Here is a 24,046-nt window from a genome sequence, read left to right as displayed (position 1 = left end):
GGGGGCACAGCAGCAGGAAGCTGGGCTGGGAGCAGAGCCCGCACTGAAGTCAAAGCCAGCGACTTGCACATGGGATGCGGTGTCTCATGTGCACACCCAGCAGCCACCCCGGGATGGGTGTTTCTGTGTAGACCGTGCGCCCCTGCTTCAGATAGACTCCTGCTTAACCGCGCTGGTCATCTCAGTGAGCGTCCGGTAAAAGGCTCCCCATGTCGGAGCAAGGGCGGGGGTTGAACGGAGCCCCTTGCTGACGGTTAATGAGTCTAGAGTGACACAGATGAGCACCCTCTTAAGGCACCACTTGCCCTTCTGCAAAAAGTCTGTGGAAAATGTATGTTATGAGAAAAGTGACTTGTGGATTTCCAAAAAACAACTGTTTTTTGCACTGAGAATAAAGCTCATTTTTTTTAAGATTTTATTTATTTATTTGAGAGGCAGAGTCACAGTGAGAGAGAGAGAGAGAGAGAGAGTGAGAGAGAGAGACAGGTCTTCTTTCTGTTGGTTCACTCTCCAGATGGCCACAATGGCTGTAGCTGTGTTGATCCGAAGCCAGGGGCCAGGTGCCTCCTTTTGGTCTCCCACGAGTAGCAGGGACCCAAACATTTGGGCCATCCTCCACTGCTTTCCCAGGCCACAGCAGAGAGCTGGACTGGAAGAGGAGCAGCCGGGACTAGAACCAGTGCCCACATGGGATGCCGGCACTGCAGGTGGAGGATTAACCCACTGCACCATGACATTAAATTCCATTTTTTTCCCCACAAACTCTTTGGAAGCTCCGCATGTACCCGGGCTGTGCAGTGTGGTGGGCGTGGGATGGCAGGTGTCGGGAGCCACGCGTGACCTCACCGTGCTGGGGCTGGAGGTGTCAGACACCCCGGCTGGACAGCACGTACGTCTCAGACTCGCCTCTGGATGCCCTCATCCTTTCCATCCAGGTCCTGTACTGCTCCCGGACCTGCAGAGGCGAAGCGCAAAGCCCCGAGTGGGCTCCCTGAGGGCAGCGAGGCCGTGGAGGGTCCTGGGCAGGGGCGGGGCGGGGTGGGGCTCACTGGCTGGCTCAGGATGCAGTAGACCAGGAAGATGAAGACGCCCTGCAGGGTGTTGATGCCGGTGAAGAGATAGGCCATGACACGGGCCGCCGGCCCCACCTGCAGGAAGCCCAGGCCCCACGTGCAGCCCAGGATGACGAGCTGAGCCATGGCTTTGAATGTCAGCGTCCTGGGTGGGCAGAGCAAGTGACAAAATCGAGACCGTTCTCATCTCCACCCCGGGGGGGTGGTGTGTAGCCCTGCAGAGGGGATTGCCAGGCTCAGCTGTGACCCGCTTAGATGTTCACCGTCAGTGAGGACGCGTGGAGCGTGTGCCAACCCGGGGGCCAGTGCTGTGGCACAGCGGGCTAAGCTACCACCTGCGACACCAGCATCCCGTAGGAGCGCTGGTTCCGGTCCCGGCTCCTCCACTTCCCATCCAGATCCCTGCTAATGCGCCTGGGAGAGCAGCGGCAGATGGTCCAAGGGCTTGGGTCCCTGCACCGATGTGGGAGACCTGGATGAAGGTTCAAGCTCCTGTTTTTGGCCTGGTCCAGCCCTGACTGTTGTGGCCATTTGAGGAGTGAACCAGCGGATGGACGATTTCTCTCTCTCTCTCTCTTCCCCCCTCTTCTTCCCTCCCTCCCTTTTTCTCTTGCTCCCTCTGTCTCCATACTCTTTCAGATAAATAAATAAAAATCTTAAAAAAATGGGGTTAAAATAAGTTTGTTTTGGTTGCATTTTTCAGGAGAAAGCTCATGAAAAATACATATTATGAAAATATTAGGCATGGATTTAAATTTTTTTTCACCTAAATCACCTTATGTTTTTATTTTATTTTATTTGAAAGGCAGAGTACAGAGAGAGAGGTCTTCCATCTGCTGGTTCATTCCCCACATGGCCACAACAGCTAGGGCTGGGCCAGGCTGAAGCCAGGAGCCAGGAGCTCCATCCGGGTCTCCCACGAAGGTGCAGGGACCCAAGCACTTGAGCCATCACCTGCTGCTTTCTCAGATGCATTAGCAGGGAGCTGGCTCAGACACAGAGCAGCCAGGACTCCAACAGTGCTGCAGGCGGGACGCTGGGGTCGCCGGCGGTGGCTTGCCCCCCCCCCCGTGCCACCGCGCCAGCCCCCACCAGCTCCGTGAAGCCCCCATGGCCATGTCCTGGAACTGTGGCCTCTTGCCCATCTCACCGTGTGTTCTGGTGCTGGAAGGTAGACACGTCTCTGCTGAGGGAGGAGAGCTTGCTTTGCAGAATCCAGAGGGTCATCAGGAAAAAAGCTAAATTGATCTTCAAGAAACCACGGCAGGTTTGTTGAGTGAAATCTTATACCTGTTCTCTGTTCCTCCCCAGCCTGCCCGACATTGTCCACTGCAGTAGTTTTTTTTTTTTAAAGATTTATTTATTTATTGGAAAGGCAGAGTTACACAGAGAGAAGGAGAGGCAGAGAGAGAGAGAGAGAGAGAGAGAGAGAGAGAGAGAGAGAGAGGTCTTCCATCCACTGGTTCACTCCCCAGATGGACGCAACGGCAGGAGCTGGGCCAATCCGAAGCCAGGAGCCAGGAGCTCCATCCGGGTCTCCCACATGGGGGCGGGGACCCAAGCACTTGGGCCATCTTCCGCTGTTTTCCCAGGCCACAGCAGAGAGCTGGATCAGAAGTGGAGCAGCCGGGACTCGAACTGGCGCCTGTATGGGAGGCTGGCACGGCAGGCGGAGGCTTTACTCGCTGTGCCACAGTGTAGTTTCAGTATTGCTGACAGCATTAGCATATGAGAATTTAGGAGTGCTTTCAGAAAACCCACCACAAGGTGCAGGCGGGCCGTGGTTGAGGCGCCGCTTGGGAGCCAGGCAGTTTCAAGCTTTATAGGAGGGCCTGGGTTCGAGTCCCAGCTCAGCTCCTGCCTCCAGCTTCCTGACAATGCGCCTGGGAGGTAGCTGGTGGTGGCCCAAGCCCTTGGGGGAGACCCGGATGGAGTTTCTGGTTCCTGGCTTTGGCCTGGCCCAGACCTACATGTTGTGGGAATTTGGGGAAGCAAACCAGTGAATGGGTGCTCTCTTTCTGACTCTGTCTCCCTTTGCCTTTCCAATAAATAGAAATAAACAAACAAGCAAACACATACAAGCTGAGAGAGCAGAAAACCCAGCCCACGACCACCCGGGAGCACCCCCACCCCCAACACCATCTTGCACCTCCAGTGACTGCTGGGCCGACGACGTCACTCACCAAGAACAAGGCACAGACAGGGCCAAGGAAGCCCCACAGAAATCCCTTTTCTGAGTTCAGCCAGCAGCTGAGACAGAGGGGGGGTAAGAGAGGCGCTGTTTCTCGCAGATAGAGAGCAGCTGTGCAAGTCGGCCGCCACAAGTCCCTTCTATTTCCCCGCGAGATGACGGGAAGGGGGAGGGGGCCGGTACTGAAGTTCACAGCCCGCAGCAGGGGTGAAACCAGAGCGCCCAGGGCTCTGCTGGGGCGTGAAGGGTTTCTCTTGCATCACTCAATGTCGCTCTTTTTTTTTTTTTTTTCTGACTCTCACCTCCTGGAATTAAATCCCCCCCCCCCCCACGGATTTACTGGGCTGTGTTGAGTAATTTCACACCCCGTGAAACGCAGCCATGGTGTACATTTCAGTGTAAAGAGGTGTGCAACCCTCCCCCCTTCCAACGCCCCCCCAAGAGAAGCTTTGAACCCCTTCCCGCTTCCCCACCCCCGGCTCTGGCCCCCACTCCCTCGGAATCTGCTTGCTTTCTCTCTCCATGGATTTGCCCACCCAGGACCCTTCAGTCAAAATGCCATCTTCAGTGGAGTGAACTCTCTGACTTCACACAGAGTTGTTAGAAAGGCCCAGCAGGGGTGGGCGTTGGTGCCGGGGCTAAGTCGCTGCCTGGATCGGGGGTGCTTGGGTCTGAGTGCTGCCCGCTGACACTCCAGGAGGCTGCAGCGATGGCTCAACCAGCTGGGTCCTTGCCACTCACAGAGGGGACCCAGAGGGGACTGCGGCCTCCTGCTGCAGCCATCTGGGGAGTGCAGCAGCGATGGGATGGGGGATTTCTCTCTGTCTCTCCCTCTCTCTCTGTCACCCTTTCAAGTAAAGGAATCTTTAAAAAAATGCAGCCCTCTTTTAACTTCACATTTGCGGCTTCCGGGGTGAAGATTTGAAGGCACTGCCCTGCACTCTCCACCAGAAAGATGCCCCAAGGGTTTTTTTCTTTTTAAATATTTATTGGCCAGCGCCCCGTGGCTCACTAGGCTAATCCTCTGCCTGTGGCGCCGGCACCCTGGGTTCTAGTCTCGGTTGGAGCGCCGGGTACTAGTTCCGGCTGCTCCTCTTCCAGTCCAGCTCTCTGCTGTGGCCTGGGAAGGCAGTGGAGGATGGGCCAAGTGCTTGAGTCCCTGCACCCTCATGGGAGACCATGAGAAGCACCCGGCTCCTGGCTTCTGATCAGCACAGCGTGGGTTGTAGCGGCCATTAGGGGAGTGAACCAATGGGAAGAAGACCTTTCTCTCTGCCTCTGTCTCTCACTGTCTAGAACTCTCTCTCTCTGTCTCTCTCACTAACTCTTCCTGGCCAAAAAAAAAAAAAAAAAAAAAAAAAGATTTATTTATTAATTTGAAAGGCAGAGGCAGAGAGAGAGAGATCTTCCATCTGCTGGTTCACTCCCCAACTGATTGCAATAACCAGGGCTGGACCAAGTGAAAACCAGGAGCCGGGAGCTCCATCCGGGTCTCCCACGTGGGTGGCAGGGGCCCAAGGGCCTGGGCCATCACCTGCTGCCTCCCAGACGCGTTATCAGGGAGCTGCGTTATCAGCTGGAAGTGGAGCACTCAGGGCTTGGCTGGCCCTCTGCTGGGAGCTGCGGGCAACCGCAAGCAGCGGCTCAGCGCAGTGTCCCAGGACGCCACAGTCCTCGCGATGCTGCTCTGGCCGTGGCCATGGCCGTGTCTGTGCTGGGGGAGTCCACGAGGGCGGGGGTTTGCATGTACCGGGCAGGTGTTCCATACAGCTGAGGCCTGGCCACTGCCGAGACGGCCACCATGACAGCCGGCACTCCGTAGCCCACCGGGAGCAGGAGCTGCTTGGTGAGTCTGCTGCCGCCCCTGGAGTAGTTGAGCACCGTGAGGTTCCGGGCAGTGAGGAGCAGGTGCAGGCCCTCCAGCAGCATCCAGGTGAACGAAGCCAGGTAGAGATAGTGGAGGGCCCCGGCGATGGTGGCACACAGCACCTGGGTGGGGGAGGAGGGAGGAGTCACTCCACTCAGCACTCAGGGCGCGGCATGGCGCAGGGAGGACTCTGATACACTGTGTGTGCCACCTAATGACTTTTTCCTTTTTTAAAATAGATAACTTGTTAGAAAATATTGCAGTGGGTTAGGCTGTGGCTTGTGACATTGGCATCCGTATTGGGGTTCAAGTCTTGGAGCTCTGCTCTGATCCAGCTCCCCACTAATGCACTGGGCAAGCGGCAGAAGATGGCCCAAGAGCTTGGGCCCCTGCACCCACATAGGAGACCCAGGGCTGGGTGGGGAGGTCCCTGGCTCCTGGGTTCAACCTAGACCAGCCTTGGCCATGGTGGCCATTTGAGGAGTAAACGAGTGGGTGGAAGATCACTGTCTGTGTCTCTCTCCTCCTCTCTCTCTATAACTCTTTCAAATAAAATAATAAATCACCCTTTTAGAAAGCATAGCGCGTATAATCGTGTATAGTGCACGACAGTTGGTAACTACTGGTTATGTATTCAGTATAGGGTACTTTTTGTCCTCCTGTTGGCGTGTACTACTCCTAAAGTGTTTGCCATGTTCCATCAGCAGCGGCCGCCAGCGTCTCGTGTCTTATGCTTACCTAGCGTCTTGGCTGCGTTAAGAGGCCACACAGAGCGACGCTCCCGTATCACCTAGGTCCGTGGAAGTGCACGGCCTGATGTTCACAGCCACGTCTCAGACCCCGGGCCCTGTGTTCGGTGGCCGGGGACTGCACTCGTGTGTGGTGGAGGCTTCTTCCTCCTGCTGCCAAGGCCGTTTTTGCCAAGGTGTTCGGGGCCGCACTGCTCCTGGGAAGCAGGGCAGGGGGTCCCTGGGGGGTGGGGGCACCGTCAGTACCTTGGGCTGGGTTTGATCGATCCCGGTGAGGAAGAGGAGGTGGGCCAGGAAGAGGCAGAGCGACAGGTGCAGGTGCAGGGAGGTGCTGGTGTTCTGGATGGTTCTGCACAGCAGGAAGGTGAGGGCTGCCAGCAGGAGGCAGAGGAGGGACAGGGCCAGCCCCACACGCGTGACGCTGCGTAGCACAGGGTCCCGCGCCTGCAGCCCGGAGAGGGAAGACTTATGGTTATTTTCTTTTTTTCTTTCCTGTTTTACTTAGCAAATTCAGGATTGGAGGAGCTGGGTAAAGTCACAACGTTGATGCTTAAGTTGCTCTAGGTTCATAATTCTCAAATGTTATTTTATGTATGTTTATTTGAGAGAGAGAGGGAGAGAGAGTTCTTCCCTCTGCTGGTTTCCTCCCCAGATGGCTGCAATGGCCGGAGTTGCACCAATCCGAAGCCAGGAGCCAGGAGCTTATTCCAGGTCTCCCACGTGGGTGCAGGGGCCAAGGACTTGGGCCATCTTCTACTGCTTTCCCAGGCCACAGCAAAGAGCTGGATTGGAAGTGGAGCAGCCGGGACTTGAACCAGCACCCACATGGGATGCCGGCGCTTCAGGCGGCAGCTTTACCCACTACATCACAGCACTGGCCCTGCCAATATGATATTTCTAATGTAAAATCTCATAGTCAGGTACCTATTCTCCAGCCAGCACTGAGCACTACTGCTCCCACTGTACTGACTGGATGATGAAAAATGCTATGTTTGTGTTGGGAGAAAGTCCTCTATGTGTCCCAACAAAATTTCTTACTTTCTAATTTTTAAACTTCATTACTCTAGCTTCCTCCCCCTTCCTGGTTTCCCTAGGGACCAGTTTTATTATTTTATGTCATTCATAACTTGTATGCTTGTGAGAAGGGTCTCCAGGAGGTACACAGAGGGGCCAGTATTGTGGCCCAGTGAGCTAAGGTGCTGCCTGCCTCGCGGGCATCTCCCGTGTGGGCGCTGGTTTGAATCCTAGATGCTCCGCTTCTGATCCAGCTCCCTGCTAATGAGCCTGGGAAGGCAGTGGATGATGGTCCAAGTTCTTGGGTCCCTGCACCCATGTGGGAGACCTGGAAGAAGCTCCTGGCTCCTGGCTTTGGATTGGCACAGCTCTGGCCGTTACGACCATCTGGGGAGTGAACCAGAGGATGGAAGAACTCTCTCTCTCTCTCTCTCTCTCTCTCTCTCTCTCTCTCTCTCTTTCTCTCTCTGCCTGTCCTCTCTGTGTATCTCTGACTTTCAAATAAATAAATCTTTAAAAAAAGGAAGATGAGCAGTGTATCAGTGAGGTGTTTGTTCCTGCAGCAAGATACCCAGGAAAAGCTAACTTTATCAAGAGAAAAGGGCTTATTTTTAGCTCAAGGTTGGGGAAGTTGAAGCCCAAGATCAGGTGACCCTACAGGGCCCCTGATGAGAGTGTTCTTGCTGGTGATGTCCTGAGGTGGCACAGAGGCAAGACACAAGGCATCTGTGTCTCTGTCTCCAACCACGGGGCTCCACGCTCGCGGCCCAATGCAATGCAGTGCAATGCAATCCCATCCTTCTCAAAGTCCCCGCCTCCAGACACTACAGCCAGATTTATCCCCACCCTCTTAGTACCAGTAATAGAAGACTCTGGGAACAAAACCTCTAACACACAGTCCCTGGGGTGAAAATCAGCACCCAAACAGATCTGAATCACAGCAGCCCGTTTGTCCTGGGATACGGATCGACTTCACCAAGGAAGTCAAAGGGCTCGGGGCTCTCACCTGCGCACCATCGTATCCCATGAGGACGGCAAAGCTGCTGAGGTGGGAACAGCGGCAGGTGGTGCTGTCGCCTCTACTGCTCTCTGTCCGGCAGCCCGCGCTGGCCCAGTGGCCGCATCCACTGTGACTCTGCTCCCAGAAGACACAGAGCCGTGGCTCCTGGATCACCGGCTGTAGGCACAGGCCCCAGGTGTGAGCTGCTGGTTCTGATGCCCAGAGAGGCTAACCCAAAGCTGGCTTTGGAAGGGCTGACTTTCCTGGGGGAGGGTGGGGTGAGTGGGAGTCCCTCCAGCCAGGAGGGCTCCCCCGGGCTCCATCCACAGCCGCAGCCCCGCCCCACTGGCACTCACACGGTGGGAGAAGGTTAAGGCTACGGTGGAGCCAAGGTTCTCGGTGTTTCTGCTGCTCACAAAGGCCGAGACGACGTCTGAGAGCAGCACAGGGGGCCACGCCTGCAGGAAGCCCTCGTGCGTCTCATACGGAGCTGCTCCCTTCTCGTGGTCCAGGTCCAGAGGGGCCTCAGCCATCAGCTTGGCCATCCCTGGAGTGGAGACCAGGCCCACCACAGAGGGGCCTGCAGGACCAGCCCAGGTTGGATCCCGGGGTCACACAAGGGTACTTTCTCCCTGGACAACCCCTCCTCTCATGGCCCTGACCCCACACCTCCCTTTCGTCTTCGCGTTCTTGGGCACCCGTCTCACACGAGGCCCTCGTGGCTTTGTCCCCATCTCAGCCATTACCTGTGTCACCAGACTCCCAGGCAGGCTTCCAGTCCAGCTGCATCTTTGCCTGGCTCTGACTCAAGGTGACATTCCTGACTCCTTGCTCCTGCACCTCCAGGGACAGTTCTGTGAGTTGTGAGAGTCACACAAGGGCAGTTAGGCTAGGAGCTGCCCCCGCTGTGGTGGATAAAACATCATTACTTCTTGCATGTGAGTTCATGGAAAATGGAAGTGAAAGATGTTTATTTTGTGGAAAAAAACCCTGAAAGACATGCATGCACTTTTTTGCACAACAGACATTTTCATGGACTTTTGAAATATGTATTATAAAGCGTTATAGGAGTAGTATGAGGGGGCTGGCGCCGCGGCTCAGTAGGCTAATCCTCCGCCTGCAGCGCCAGCACACCGGGTTCTAGTTCTGGTTGGGGCGCCGGATTCTGTCCTGGTTGCCCCTCTTCCAGGCCAGCTCTCTGCTGTGGCCCGGGAGTGCAGTGGAGGATGGCCCAGGTGCTTGGGCCCTGCACCCTATGGGAGACCAGGATAAGTACCTGGCTCCTGCCATCGGATCAGTGCGGTGCGTCGGCCGCAGCGCGCCGGCCGCGGCGGCCATTGGAGGGTGAACCAACGGCAAAGGAAGACCTTTCTCTCTCTCTCTCTCTCTCTCTCTCTCTCTCTCTCTCTCACTGTCCATTCTACCTGTCAAAAAATAAAAAAAAAGGGAAAAAAAAGAGTAGTATGAGGCACTGTGGCACAGCGGGTAATGCCGCTGCCTGCAGTGGCAGCATTCCATATGGGCACTGATTCAAGTCCCGGCTGCTCCACTTCTGATCCCGCTCTCTGCAGTGGCCTGGGAAAGCAGTGGAAAATGGCCCAAGTCCTTGAGCCCCTGCACCCACATGGGAGACCTGGAAGAAACTCCTGGCTTCAGATCAGACCAGCTGCAGCCATTGCAGCCATGTGGGGAGTGAACCAGCAGATAGAAGACCCCCCCACCTCTCCTTCTCTCTGTGTAACTCTGAATTTCAAGCAAATAAATAAATCTTTTAAAAAAAGAGTAGTATGAGCAATTATATGCTAACAACTTAGATCACCTCAACAAAAGGACACATTTCTAGAGATACAAGCTCCCATAATGGACTAAGTAATAAACAGAAAAATGTGAACATCTCTATTACATGTAAAGAGATTGAATCAGCAATAAAAATCTCCAAGAATACAAATCCCAGTCCAGGTAGCTTCACTGATGAAGTCCATCGACCACTGAAGGAATAACAAATATGTGTCTTTTGGGAACTCCTCCAAGAAACGTATGAGAAGAGAAGGTTACCTAAATAATTCTATAAGGCGAACATCACTCTGATAAAAATTGTGTCTGATAAAAGCATCCTAGGAAAACTATAGATCAATATCTCATGAACATAGATGTAAACATTTTCAACCAAATATTAGGAATACATTCAAGGATGTCCATGACTTGTACAGAGAAAACTGCAGAACATTAGGAAAGAAATTGGATACCTAACTAAGTGGAATGACAGCCCATGTTCATGGATTGGAAACTTGTATATTGTTAGGATGGCAGCGATGCACAGATTCAGTGCAGTCCTTATCAGTATCCCAATATCTCTATTTTGCCAAAATAGAAAAGCTAGAATTGGAATTTATACAGCAAACAGCCCTGGAGAATAAGAACAAAGTTGGAGGACTCACCCTTTCTGACTTCAGAACATGCTCTATACCAGCAATAGTGAAAGTATTATGGTACTGGCGTAAGGACAGACATTTAAGCGAACAGAATTCAGAGACCAGAAATGAACTTATATGGCTTGCAGTCCATTGGTTTTCACTGAGAGGTGCCTCGATTATTTAATGTTTCTTCTGCACATGGTCCCAGGACATGCAAAAGGAGGAAGTCAGACCCTTACCTCACACTGAATCCAAAATGCACTCAAAATTGATCTTGGTCCGTAACTTGAGAAGTGAAACAAGAACACTTAGGAGAAAACATAGGGTTCAACCTTCCTGGCCTCGGATATGGAAGTGGATTCTTTAATAGGACAGCAAACGCAGATGCAACAAAAGAAAAATGAGGTAAAATGGACTTCATCAAGACAAAACGTCTGTTCATGGAAGTGAAAAGTCTGTGAGTCTCCCGAATCAGAGATTGTGTCTCAATGATGCATCTGTCAGTCTGTACACAAATACTCTTGCAACTCAGCAATCAAAAGACAGCCCAACCCACCCAAAACAAGCAAAGGACATGAATAGACATTCCTCCAAAAATATATGCAAATAGCAGACAAGCGTATTGAAAGATGTCAAACATCATCAGGTACTGGGAAATGCAAACCATCACCACAATGAGATTTCACCTCGCATGCGTTAGAAAGGCCACCATAAAACCCATTAACAGGCAGGTGACACATTTTTGTTGTTGAGCACCTGGGAGTTATAACTGCTATCCATTTCCAGTGGGGACATAAGTTGGTGCAGCTGCTTTGGAAAAACCAGTTGGTGGTTGAACACAGAGTTACCGTATTACCCAGCAGTTCTTCTAAGTCTGTACCCTAATAAATGAAAGCACCTTTTCAAAGACTTGTGCATCAGCATACCTTGCAGCTCTGTTCACAATAGCCAAAAGGTGGAAATGACCCAAATGCCCATCAATGGATGAATGGCTAAATGTACACAGTGTAGCCCACACAGTGGAATATCATCCAGCAATAGCATAATGATACATGGGTGAACCTTAAAGACAGCCATGGGGTGAAAGCAGTTAGATTTAGGTGGTTACATATTAATTGATTCCATTTGCATGAAACTGAGGTATGGAGCCTGGGGAAAGGGAGGAATAGGGCATGATTGTTTCACAGAGAAAGTGTTCACTTTGGGGTATGAAAATATTAGAAATATTGTCCTGGGCTGGCATTGTGGGTTAAGTGGCTATTTGCAATGTCAGCATCCCATCTTGGGGTGCTAGTTTGAATCCTGGCTACTCCAATGCAGATCCAGCTTCCTGTTAATGTGCCTGGGAAGGCACTGGATGATGGCTTTGGCTCCTGACACCCATGTGGGAGGCCTGAATGGGAGCTCCTGGCTCCAGGCCCAGGACTGGCTATTGCAAGCATTTGGGGATGAAGTAGCAGATGGAAGAGATCTCTCTCTCTCTCTCTCTCTCTCTCTCTCTCTAATGCCATCTTTCAAGTAAACAAATAAATAAATATATATAAGAAATATTGCTGTCCAATTCTGTGATTGCACTGGCGGATTTTATGAGATGTGGATTTTACCTCCGTACAACAAATCATACTTAACTACCCAATAATCTTTTTTTTTTTTTTTTACAGGCAGAGTGGACCGTGAGAGAGAGACAGAGAGAAAGGTCTTCCTTTGTTGTTGGTTCACCCTCCAATGGCCGCCACGGCCGGCGCGCTGCTTCTCCTGGTCTCCCATGGGGTGCAGGGCCCAAGTACTCGGGCCATCCTCCACTGCACTCCCGGGCCACAGCAGAGAGCTGGCCTGGAAGAGGGGCAACCGGGACAGAATCCGGCGCCCCGACCGGGACTAGAACCTGGTGTGCCAGCGCCGCAAGGCGGAGGATTAGCCTAGTGAGCCCCGGCGCCGGCTAACCCAATACTCTTAAATATTCACATTCTCCTAAACTCTATAGTTTTCTTTTGAAACTGTTTATGTTGTTTTCAGTTCGCCATCATTGTCCTGGTGATAATTGATATGACAATGAAAATGTGCATGGATTAGAGTTTCTTGGGCATTTCCTTTTCACGTGTAGTATCTGTGAGGGTCACAGGTGCAAGTGTGGTCACTCAGCTCCAGGGGGACTGTGAGGAGGAGGAGGGAGACAGGGACGGGACAGAGACCCGGCACCTACCTGTGCCTGCAGGGTAACTGGAGGTGAATGGCCCTTGGGGCAGATTCTTGCCCAGGCTTTGCAGGGTCTGCTCCAGGTCAGCCAGCAGGTGAGTGGCCACACAGTGCTGCTGGGAGTGAGGCAGGGTCTGCAGGTCCCCCGGCGACTCCAGCAGCTCATCCACTCTTTGCATGAGGTTCTGGATGGGGAAGGGCGCTGAGCCAGTGGCCATAGGCCGAGGGGCTGCCCCAGGGATTGGTCTATTTGGGGGATGCATGCAGTATGGGCGGGGTTTTCCCTGGGTGTCCCCGTGGCTGGAAATCTACACCTTCCAGAGATAGCAACGATGACAGACTCGTGGTCCAGTAGCAAGAGGACACATAGCTGATGGGTGTGTCCTGGTGTCCTCTTGTGCCAGCTCCAGGTGAGGCAGGGCCTCAGACCCTGGGGATCCCTCCCCTAGCCCTGGCCCCTACCTGGATGGTGACATTGGCCAAGGCTGGCTTGAAGTCTCTGCTCAGAGCCTGGACTTTGTCAAGGAATCCGGAGAGAGTCTGGGGGAGGGGAGAGCAGGGGTCAGCCCACGCCGTGGTGGAGGGTGGGGACCCCAGTGCCAGGGGACTTCCTGCTTGGTGGTGCCGGCTGGGGACACTCACCTGGCTGTGGATGCCGTGGGGCGGAGTCCAGGTGGGCAGGTGGATCTCTGCAGGGAGCAGGACAGGAGGCATCAGGCATGCGTCCGGCTGTGTGTGTGTGCATCTGTGTGTGTGTGTGTGTGTGCGTGTTTGGGGCGCGGGTGGGGTTCTAGGCTCAGGTACCTTCGCAGATGGTGTTGATGCGGCCGTTGAGGGATCCGGCAATCGGTTTCCAGCCTTGGCGGCAGCGGCACTTATATGACCCCTGGGTGTTGACGCACACGGTGGAGTTGTGACACTGATGCTGCCCGGAGCTGCACTCGTCCACGTCTGGGGACAGAAAGGAGGGCTCAGGCCGGGCCCCAGCCCCCGCCGCCTGCCCAGCGCCCCCGCCCTGCTTCATCAGAACCCCTGTGGCTGCAGGTGCTGCCACCTAGTGGCGGCGTGCAGTGCCCGTGGCTGTGGCCTGGGTGGGCGATGAGTTACAGGGCAGCCTCCGCTGGTTCCCCCGGCTCCGACCCTGTCACCCCACCCCCACCCAGGTCTTTTCAGGTCCAGACTCAGTGGCCTTGGTGCCTGGCCCGGCAGGGCGCCCCCTGCACTCAGGGACCCCGAGTCCTGCCCGCGCCTGAGGCGAAACCTTCGCAGACGGTGCTGTTTGGGCCATTGGGGGCTCCGGGAATCGGCCTCCAGCCGGGGCGGCAGAGGCACTGGTAGCCGCCGGCTTTGTTCATGCAGTGGGTGGAGCTGTGGCAGGGGTTTTGTCCCGAGGTGCATTCGTTCACGTCTGGGGACAGAAAGGAGGGCTCAGTCCCCACCCTGTTTCCTCCAGGTATCAGAGCCCCTGTGGCTGCAGGTGCTGCCACCTAGTGGCGGCGTGCAGTGCCCGTGGCTGTGGCCTGGGTGGGCGATGAGTTATAGGGCAGCCTCCCCTGGTTCTCGGGGCTCCGACCCTTCTGAGACAGCCCTGAAAATGGTGCATCACATAGTAATTATTTTTTTTTAAATACTAAAACACATCTTGCACCAGGCTCTGTTAAGAGCGTTTGTAACTTCCTGGTCCCCCCAGAAGGCCCCCCAGAGGTTGGCACCATTCTTCTCATCTTCATTTCACAGATGGGTAAACCGAGGCTCATTTATGCTTGTATCATGCAACCAAGTGGTGACAAAGCCAGGTTTGCACCGGGGCAGCTGGTCCCTGTGTCTGTCCGGGGCCTTCAATCCCTCTCTGCACTGGCGAGACAAGCTCTGTCTGAGACCTCGACACCACTCCTGTAACCATGACCCAGCCTCCTGGGTGCAGTAAGAACAGATCTGGTGATCCCAAACCTCACGGGCATGGAGATGGGGGCTTACCTTGACACGTGTTCTGGCTCTCATCCTTGAACACCTTCTCCCCGGAGATGAGCCTGTATCCCGGGTTGCAGGTGCAGTAGTAGCTGCCGTCCATGTTCTGACAATCGGCAAATTTCCCACAGGACAGGGACCGGGGCGGGGCACACTCGTTGATGTCTGCAACAGAACAGGGCAGGGTCTGTTCCCAACACTGTGTTGTTCTCGAAGTAGAGCTCCCTGTCTCCTAATTGTGGGCTCTCAGGTAACTCTTGGTGTCTCTGCTGCTGCACGGGGCTTGGGAGTACCCACACTGAGCACTGTGCCAGAAGACGGAGGCCTTGAGGGATCGAGGGAGGCACAGAACCAGGCTCTTTGCACTGTTGGGGACTTTAGAGGGGACTCCATTCAGGGAGAGAGAGAGGAGTTGAAGACCACCCTTGATGCCAAAGCAGTGGTGGCTGGGATCTTTCCAGGGTGACCTTTGTCATTAACACCCAGTGATGAAGCTAGGTGGTCAGATAAAGAACAAAGCTAGGGGCCTGAGCTGTGCCGTAGCAGGTAAAGCTGCTGCCTGCAGTGCCGGCATCCCATATGGGTGCCGATTTAAGTCCCAGCTGCTCCACTTCCAATCTAGCTCTCTTTCCCAGCTATGGCCTGGGAAAGCAGTAGAAGATGGCCCAAGCCCTTGGGCCCCTGCACCTGCGTGGGAGACCCAGAAGAAGCTTCTGGCTCCTGGCTTCGGATTGGCACATCTCTGGCCATTACGGCCATCTGGGGAGTGAACCAGTGGATGGAAGACCTCTCTCTCTCTCTCCTCCCTCTCCCTGTCTTTCTCCCTCTCCCTCTCTCTCTCCTCCCTCTCCCTCTCTCCCTTCCCCTCCCCTCCCTCTCCCCGCCCCCATCTTTCAGATAAATAATATGTAAGTGAATACAAAATTCAAGTGTGGGGAAACTGGATAAACATATGCAAAAGAATGACACAAGACAGCTCAGTCATCATCTGCAAAGGTGAACTTGAGATGGATCATGCACTTGATGCGTAAGACAGGAAGTTGTGAAACGGAGAGGAAACCACAGGGGGAGAACTCTCATGACACTGGTCTGCACAAGGAGCCTTTTGGACCAGACCCCAAAAAGCACAGGCGACAAAAGCAAAAACAGACCCACAGGATCGCTTCAAATTCAAAAGCTTCCGTATAATGAAGGCAGCTGTCAAGAGAGAGAAGAGGGCGTAGGCGTTGTGGCTCAGCAGGTCAAGTCACCACTTACAGCACCCATGTCTCATCTCAGAGTGCTGGTCTGAGTCCTGGCTCCTCTGCTTCCTGCTAATGCATCTGGGAGACAGTGAACAGTGGCCCAAGTCCTTGGGTCCTTGCCACCCAGAGGGGAGACTGGGCTGGAGTTCCAGGCTCTGGGCTTCTTTGGCCTGGCCCATCCTAGACTATGGGGTAGGCTTTGGGGAGTGAACCAGCAGATGGAAGATTTCTATTTCTCTCTCTGTCTCTCCCCGCCCCCCATCACTCTACCTTTCTAATTAACAAATCATAAGAATTAAGAGAGTAAAGAGACAACTGACAGAATGGGAGAACTATTTGCAAACCACTGATCTGATTAGGGGGTCATAACCAAAATAAACAAGGAAAAATGTGACTGTCTTTAGTGTTATGGGCCTAGTATACTGAAACATCGTAAAACTGGTAAAAAGTGTAATATGCATATTTTGTCAACGCAACATGGGAAAAAAACCTCTACCACTAAGCAACAACAAAAGTCAGGTGTGGGGCTGGCGCTGTGGTACAGTAGGTTAATCCTCCACCTGCAGCACCGGCATCGCGTATGGGCACTGGTTCTGGTCCCGGCTGCTCCTCTTCTGATCCAGCTGTCTACTGTGGCCTGGGAAAGTGGTGGAGGATGGCCTGGGTGCTTGAGCCCCTGTACCTGTGTGGGAGACCAGGAGGAGGCGCCTGGCTCCTGGCTTAGGATCGGTGCAGCTCCGGCTGTTGCGGCCATCTGGGGGAGTGAACCAGTGGAAGGAAGGCCTTTCTCTCTGTCTCTACCTCTCACTGTCTGTAACTCTACCTCTTAAATAAATAAATAAATAAATAAAAATCTTTATAAAAAAAAGTCAAGTGCACAGACCCCTGCCTGTGGTCTCTCCCACCTCCCTTTTCTTTAAGTAGCTCAAGGACACCCACACCCATTGCTAGGCTTCCTCGCTCCCAACGTCAAACCCAGACTGTGGGGTGGACATGGACAGGCATTTTCAAGGCGGTTGTGTCCACCTCTGGAGGAAGTTGTCCCTTACCAGGGCTGATCAAAGATAGGTAAGGAGGAAGTGCTGAGAAGGGGCCCCACAGCCAAATCATGGGGGTGTTTCCTGGCTTCTTAGAGTCCCTTGTTCTCTGAATACAAGAGCAAAGACTCACATAAGAAAGATCCCCTTTGGGTACCCAAGGAACTCTCAGATCTGAGCCTGGGCACTGTGGGCCGAAAACAACAGCATTTCTGTACATCCAATATGGAGGTTCCTCCAAAAGCTAACAATAGATAGTCTGTGATCCATCAGTCCGACTGCTGGGTATATAGCCAAGGAAATGATATCAGTCTATCAAAGAGCTATCTGAACTCCTGTGTCTATTGCCACACCGTTCACAATTAGCCAAGGTGTGGAATCTACCAAGGTGTCCATCGACAGATGACTGGATAAATGGATAAGTGTGATGTGGACACACAATGGAACATTATTTAACTGTAAGAGGAATAGAACCCTGCCACTTGCAGCCACTGGGATGGAACTGGGCAACACAGAAAGACAAATCGGGCAGGTTGTCACTCAACTGTGGAAGTGAAGAGTTGATTTCATAGAAGAGAGTAGAATGGTGGACATGGGGGCTTGGAAAGGAAGGGAGGAGGAGAGATAGAGGGAAGTTAGGTAACAGCTACCAAAACGTTCTAGTGCCCTACATCCCAGTGGGGTGGCTGTTGTTCACAGCTTATTATATGTCGTATAAAGAACTAGAAAGAAGGAATTTAAGGATTCACAACACAAAGATATGATGAATTTTTGAGGATAAGGAAATGCCGAATGCCTTGATCTAATCATGATACATTGTGTGCATGTATGGGATCATCTGTGTTCCAATGGAAAAAAAGTAAAAATAAGTGTGGTAAGAACCAGAAACACAAGAATGTATCAAAACACAAGAACAGGATGTTTGGCTCAGTAAGTTGCATCAGGGGACCAAAGATTCTTTGAGCTCCAAAGGACTCATGGGGTCACAGTGAGTCAGAGAGGCACCTGGTCCTCGCTCCCCAAATCAGCTCCTTTCTCTGCACCTGACCTGGACTCTATGTGTGGGCACATGAAAGGACACGAGGGGGGAGGGGCACATCACTGCTGGCTTCATGTCCAGCCCCCAACCTGGGCAGGCTTCCCTGTTCTGTTCTCAGCTGGTGGCACTGGCAGGAGATCTGTCCTCAAGGTTGATGGGGACAGTTGGGTATGAGATGAGCTACATCTCTGCAGCTGCCTTCACCAAGATTCCACACGTGACACGGAATTGTGGGCTCGGGCTTTCTGCCTCTGTCTCTCTGGATTCCCTGAGAAATCAGCCATGCCAGCCACAAGACTTTGAGGGAGGGAAATCTAGGGTACTGCTGGTATGGGAGCAGAAGATATCAAGATAGCTGACAACAGGACTCAAAAAGAGGAAGCGGTTTGGCCACTATTGTGGGGAGCAAACCGGACTAGACTGAGTTACTGGAATTAAGACTTATTCTATGCATCTGCTCTCCCACAATATGGCGCTGGGAGAGAAGTAAACAGCTTCCGCACAGCTGCCTCCAGTTCAACCAATAAACTGTAGGACTTGCTCCTGATTGGAGGAGAGCAGCGTACTCGGCGTGTGGGCAGCCGAGTTGGGATTGGCGGAGGAGGACTATAAAGGAGGAGAGAGACGGCATACACCAGGAACATCTAAGGGGAACATCTAGCTGAGGGAACACCCGTGCAGCCCCGAGAAGAGCCGGCCGGCGGTGTGCCACTCCCCTGCGGAAGTGGGGAATGTGGCCAGGGGGAACTGCCCTTCCACGGAGGTGGAAGGGATAGTAGCCAACCCGGGAGGAACCGGCAGCAAACCCGGGGAGGGCCGAGCAGACAAAAGAACAGTACAGGGTCCTGTGTCGTTCCCCCATGAAGACGGGGAGCGACATAATGGTGCCGTGACTCGGATAGGAAACCTAGGACGGATAGGAAACTTAGGACGGAGATGAAACTTAGGAGGGAAGAAACGGGAAGAACTGGGAAAATACTGGAGAGAGAGACTAGCAAACAGCCTAGGGAAAAGCCGGACGAAAAGGGTGCCGGAAGAAGCTATTGAAAGCCTAGGCATAGACTCGGATACGGACTACGGGGGGAAGCTGGGAGAAATCTCTAAGGTCGAAAGCGAAAGTGAAAGCTAGAACAAACAGACTTGGACGCGGACTGTGGGGAGAGGCCAGGAGAAATGAGGGAGGAATATTGTTGGAAGAAAACTTAGGGAAACATACCGGGTAGAGAAAAGTGTTAGGGAAATTGAAGCCGCGGGGGGCAGGCCGAGGCTGAAACGAAAGCCACTTTGGGATTCTCAAGTTAGCCCGGGAATAGGGGGCGAAAAGTTGAAACCAGAAGCTGAAACGTAAGCCTGGTTGGGATCTGTCTGATTAGCCCGGGGAGCAAAGGACGGGAAGCCAGATCGTGGGGCGGAGACGTAAGCTGGGTTGAATTCGCCAGGCTAGCCCGGGGAACTTAGATTGAATGCTAGTGGCGGACACGTAAGCTACGCTGTGTGACTCGCGGAGGCTGCCGTGCGCAGAGAGAGCGTGCGGGGCACAAGTAGATAGGGAACGGGGCTGGCGCGAGGCCGTGGTGCAGACGCGAAGGGCGTGGAGACCGCGGAGCGCGCGAAGCCAAGCCGCGCAAAGCCGGGAAGCCGCGCAGATGAGAGAGGCACGGGCTGAAGCGGCTCAGAGCCGGGAAGCAGCCTCGGGGCGGGTGCCGAGAAGCAGCCTCGGGGCGGGCACCGGAAAGCCGCAGGGATAAGAGAAACAAAAGTTTAGAAGTAAAATGAGAGAAATGGGAATGCCCGGAGATAGAGAAATAGAGAAATAGAAAGGCCTCCCTACAACACTGCAATGTAAGAGCTTGGATTCGGTCTGCCTGATTAAGTGAGGCGATGAGCACCTGCGGCGGCTAGCAGCTTATGCGCCGCAGGTCACCGAAGACAGGCACGAATTAACATCAGTAAGGCCTCCCCACAATACAACAATTAGGAGGCTTGGATTCGGTCTGCCTGATTAAGGCGGTAAGCGCCAGCAGGCGGCTCGACCAGAGTATGAGCCGCAGGTCACCGAACACAGGCACGCATCAGCGCCTAAAAACCTCCTCACAACATGGCGAAGAGAGGACCCGGATTCGGTTTGCCTGATTGATAGGACTTTTAAGAACCTGTGGCAACTCTAGCAAGTAGAGCAGAGTGTGTGCCGCGGGACACCGAAGACAGGCACGTATCAACGCCAAAAAAATAAAAAGAAAGGGGGATCTGTGGGGAGCAAACCGGACTAGACTGAGTTACTGGAATTAAGACTTATTCTATGCATCTGCTCTCCCACAATATGGCGCTGGGAGAGAAGTAAACAGCTTCCGCACAGCTGCCTCCAGTTCAACCAATAAACTGTAGGACTTGCTCCTGATTGGAGAGCAGCGTACTCGGCGTGTGGGCAGCCAAGTTGGGATTGGCGGAGGAGGACTATAAAGGAGGAGAGAGACGGCATACACCAGGAACATCTAAGGGGAACATCTAGCTGAGGGAACACCCGTGCAGCCCCCGAGAAGAGCCGGCCGGCGGTGTGCCGCTCCCCTGCGGAAGTGGGGAATGTGGCCAGGGGGAACTGCCCTTCCACGGAGGTGGAAGGGATAGTAGCCAACCCGGGAGGAACCGGCAGCAAACCCGGGGAGGACCGAGCAGACGAAAGAACAGCGCAGGGTCCTGTGTCGTTCCCCCATGAAGACGGGGAGCGACAACTATCATGCAGCTAACAATGGCAAAGCTGACTGGGGGCCCAGGCAGCTTGCCCTGGGGTATGCCCTTGGCTGTCACATCACCTTGCCTCTGTGTGCAGGTGGGACAGGTACACGTACGCCTGTTTAACCATCGTCCTGAGCAGGAATGGCTCTGGGGACCTCAGACCTGGCAGACAGGAGATGGAGAATGTGAGATGGTTCTGGCCCAGCTGATCCTCTGGCTGAGCCCCCAGATTGGGACACAGCAGACAGTGCTGAGGTGGGGCGGGGAATGGGCAGGAAGCTCAGCATCTCCCTCCCCAGTTCTGAGGGTAAACTGAGGCCCAGATTCCAGACTTCCAGGGACCCAGGTCCTCTCTCTCCCGGAAGCTGTGTTTATTCACTTCTTAGCTCTCCACGTTCATACCTTTTCTTCTCTTTGATGATCATCTGAAGGCCAGGTACAAGACACCAAACCATGTCCCCCACTGGCACCTGGAGATGTCCCACAGTATCACATGCTTTGCACTGCCCCCAAGCCTCCGTACCCTCGCACATGTCCGTGCGCTCCGTGAAGATCTCCCCCGATGTGGACGTGAACCCTGCATCGCAGCGACAGGCCGTGCCGTTGACACACGTGGACCTTGCAGGGCACCATGGGGCGCAGGCTGTTGGGGAAAAAGCCCAGGGCTGAGCCAGGGGCTGAGCACAGGACAACCCTGAGTCTCTCCTGTACCCTCCTAGGCTGAGGGGGGCAGAGAGGGGGTTCCTGAGCCCCTCCCCAGGCTCTGGCCGCTCCCAGCAGACTCACCCTTGGATTTCTGGGTTCCAGCTCCCGACAGAGTCAGCAGGACACCCAGCACTGCAGGGAGACAGGGAGGGGTCAGTGGGGACCCGGAGCAAGGACAGGAGGCTAAAGGAGGATGCATCTGAGACATGGGGGGGGTGAGTCCTTTCCTGGTTCAAGGGAAAATTATGACCATCACTTTGAATCTAGGGGGTGCTAGCTGGCCCTGTGGATGACTGAAGCCCCTCTCTCTAATCCAACCTATCGGGGACACCTGGGAAGTCAGGCAAGACCAAAGAGAGGGTAGGTACAGCCTGCCTAGAAGTTGCTTTCTTGTTGAGTGACAGCCCAGAGCTATGGCCCCAAGGCAAGTTCCAGTCAAACCGGGGATACTCCTGAAAAAACGGTGTATTCCCTAATAATTCTGAAAGACACTAAGACCAGCTGCGTGCTGGGCTCTGTGACAAACTTCTGGTCCTCCCAGAAGGCATAAGTGGTAGGAACTACTTTTTCCTTCCTCATTTTTGAGCGAACATTCTGAAAATACCTTTCCTCCCTCCCTTACAGAGACAGCGGGGACCTAAGCCAGAAACCCAAGGACTGACAAGATTCTCCAGCTAGAGAGACAGCTGCAGATGTATTTACTTGTCTGTCATTATTACTATCTCACTTACCTGGCAGCAGCCTCTGACAGCTGATTCTCATGGTGTGGAAGTCAGGGAGCCCAGGCAAGGAGGACTGTAGGTCTCGGTCCGTGTGAGTTAAAAATGCGTCCTCTTTAAAATGTGACTCGTGTTTAAGATGAGCTGATCTGGGAAACCGCAGGTCTAGATGACTACTTCCCCTAAGGTGTCCCATGGTTAACTCTGCAGGAACTCACGTTTGAAAGAGTTTGCTTCCTATTTCTAGCAACTGTGCTGAGAAACTGGAGTGGACTCTTCAATCTTTTATTTTTATTTATTTTTTGACAGGTAGAGTTAGACAGTGAGAGAGAGAGAGAGAGAGAGAAAGGTCTTCCATTCGCTGGTTCACCCCCCAAATGGCCTCTACGGCCGGCTCGCTGCGCTGATCTGAAGCCAGGAGCCAGGTGCTTCCTCCTGGTCTCCCATGCGGGTGAAGGTGCCCAAGCACTTGGGCCATCCTCTACTGCCTTCCCGGGCCACAGCAGAGAGCTGGACTGGAAGAAGAGCAACCGGGACTAGAACTCGGTGCCCATATGGGATGCCAGCACCGCAGGCGGAGGATTAACCAAGTGAGCCATGGCGCTGGCCCTGACTCTTCAATCTTTTAAATTCAGGAATGTGTTTCTCCAATCAGTGGTGTTGGGAGAATCGGGTTTCCATATGCAGAAGTTTGAAACAAGATCCCTACCTTACACCCTATACCTAAATCAACTCAAAATGGATCAAAGATCTAAATGTAAAACATGAAGCTATAACAATACGAGAGAAAACCACAGGGAACCCCTCCATACCTGACATAGGCAATGACCTTTTTTGGGGGGTAAGATCCTCCAAACACAGGAAGTAAAGCAAAAATAGGAAATGGATTTTTATCAAGCTATGAAGATTTTGCACAGCAAAGGAAATAGCAGAGTGGAGAGAAACCAACAGAATGTGATCAAGTACTTGCAAAGTCTGCATCTGTGAGGGGTTAATAAGCAGAGTGTACAAGGAGCTCCAGGAATTCAACAAGAGCAAACTAATCCAGGTAAGACATGGGGGAAAATCTGAGTGGACCTCTCTTTTTGATTTTTACATTTTAAATTAAAAAGATATAAAGAGGGGGATTCCAAGATGGTGGACTAAGGAAAGGGTGGATTTCTCCAGGCTAGGAAAAAAATAGTAAAAAAAAAAAAACAAAACCCAAAAGTGGAGAAAGTGCATGCTGAGGGGAGAGCCGGAGGAAGAGCTGCCATGGAGATCCCGTGGAGGCAGGAGCCGGGAGGCTGTGGATCTGAGTGGACGGTGCAGAGGAGCAGCAACCAGTATGGGCACGACACACCCGGCCCCAGCAGCCCAGAGCTGGGGAAAGCACTGGCTCCACAGACTGAGGTGAACTCACACTGCCCTGGCCGCTGCCACTGGTGACCTAGCTGGAGGGGGAGCCTCGCGGGCTATGCTGTGCCCGAGGCTGGCCTGGAGCCCTGAGGGCGACAGGGTGTCCACTCCCTTCCCGCCCCCGCCACAATGGCGCCCAGAGAGGGCAGGCGCCATCTTGGACATGAACCAGAAGCAGCTGCGTCTGCAGTTGGAGGGGAGACGACGCCATCTTGTCTGCGGTAGGAGCCACAGCAGTGGCCCTGGGGTACGGGCACCTGGCGGCAGGCAGGGAGCAGGAGCCGCTCTGATCTCAGTGCCGGCTGCAGAGACGCTTGTTTGTGCCTGGTAGAAGGCGAGATTGTGAAGTGAGTGGGGATCCAGGGATTTGATCAGAGGGGAAAAGTTCGCGTTTCTCACTGACTCTGAGTCTGGCTGGAAGGATTGACAGGGGCTGGGCTCCCATGGAAGACTGTGAGATTCCTTCAGCCTCTCAGTATGCCACAGGCTCCAGGACTCACCATCAGGAAAGAATGGGAAGGCAAAAAATCTTCTAGTAAGACTATAAAGGAAATTCAAAGTTAAAAATAGGAATTTTGGGGCTGGTGCTGTGGCGCAGTGGGTTAACGCCCTGGCCTGCATCCCATATGGGCGCCAGTTTGAGTCCTGACTGCTCCACTTCCAATCCAGCTCTCTGCTGTGGCCTGGGACAGCAGAGGA

General features: G+C 53.5%; 1 protein-coding gene across 1 annotated transcript; it reads right to left on the bottom strand.

The window, feature by feature from the left end:
- Nucleotides 1-147: 147 nt before the first annotated feature.
- On the bottom strand, nucleotides 148-22,068 carry ADGRE2 (adhesion G protein-coupled receptor E2). The gene is given in 20 exon segments (XM_051835707.3): nucleotides 148-320; nucleotides 651-871; nucleotides 873-955; nucleotides 1,050-1,218; nucleotides 2,224-2,321; nucleotides 3,257-3,323; nucleotides 5,015-5,253; nucleotides 6,127-6,324; nucleotides 7,901-8,071; nucleotides 8,251-8,474; nucleotides 8,641-8,748; nucleotides 12,512-12,689; nucleotides 12,967-13,044; nucleotides 13,147-13,193; nucleotides 13,309-13,455; nucleotides 13,766-13,912; nucleotides 14,482-14,637; nucleotides 21,049-21,168; nucleotides 21,312-21,362; nucleotides 21,962-22,068. Coding segments are annotated over 20 exon segments (2,706 nt in total). The 5' UTR covers nucleotides 21,993-22,068.
- Between the last annotated feature and the right edge of the window lie 1,978 nt (nucleotides 22,069-24,046).

This window comes from Oryctolagus cuniculus, chromosome 16 (genome assembly GCF_051225735.1).
Source record: "Oryctolagus cuniculus isolate XC-2025 breed Fujian yellow rabbit chromosome 16, ASM5122573v1, whole genome shotgun sequence".
Lineage (NCBI taxonomy): Eukaryota > Metazoa > Chordata > Mammalia > Lagomorpha > Leporidae > Oryctolagus > Oryctolagus cuniculus.
Note: the sequence above shows the minus strand (reverse complement) of the source record. Positions and strands in the feature narration are given on the sequence as shown.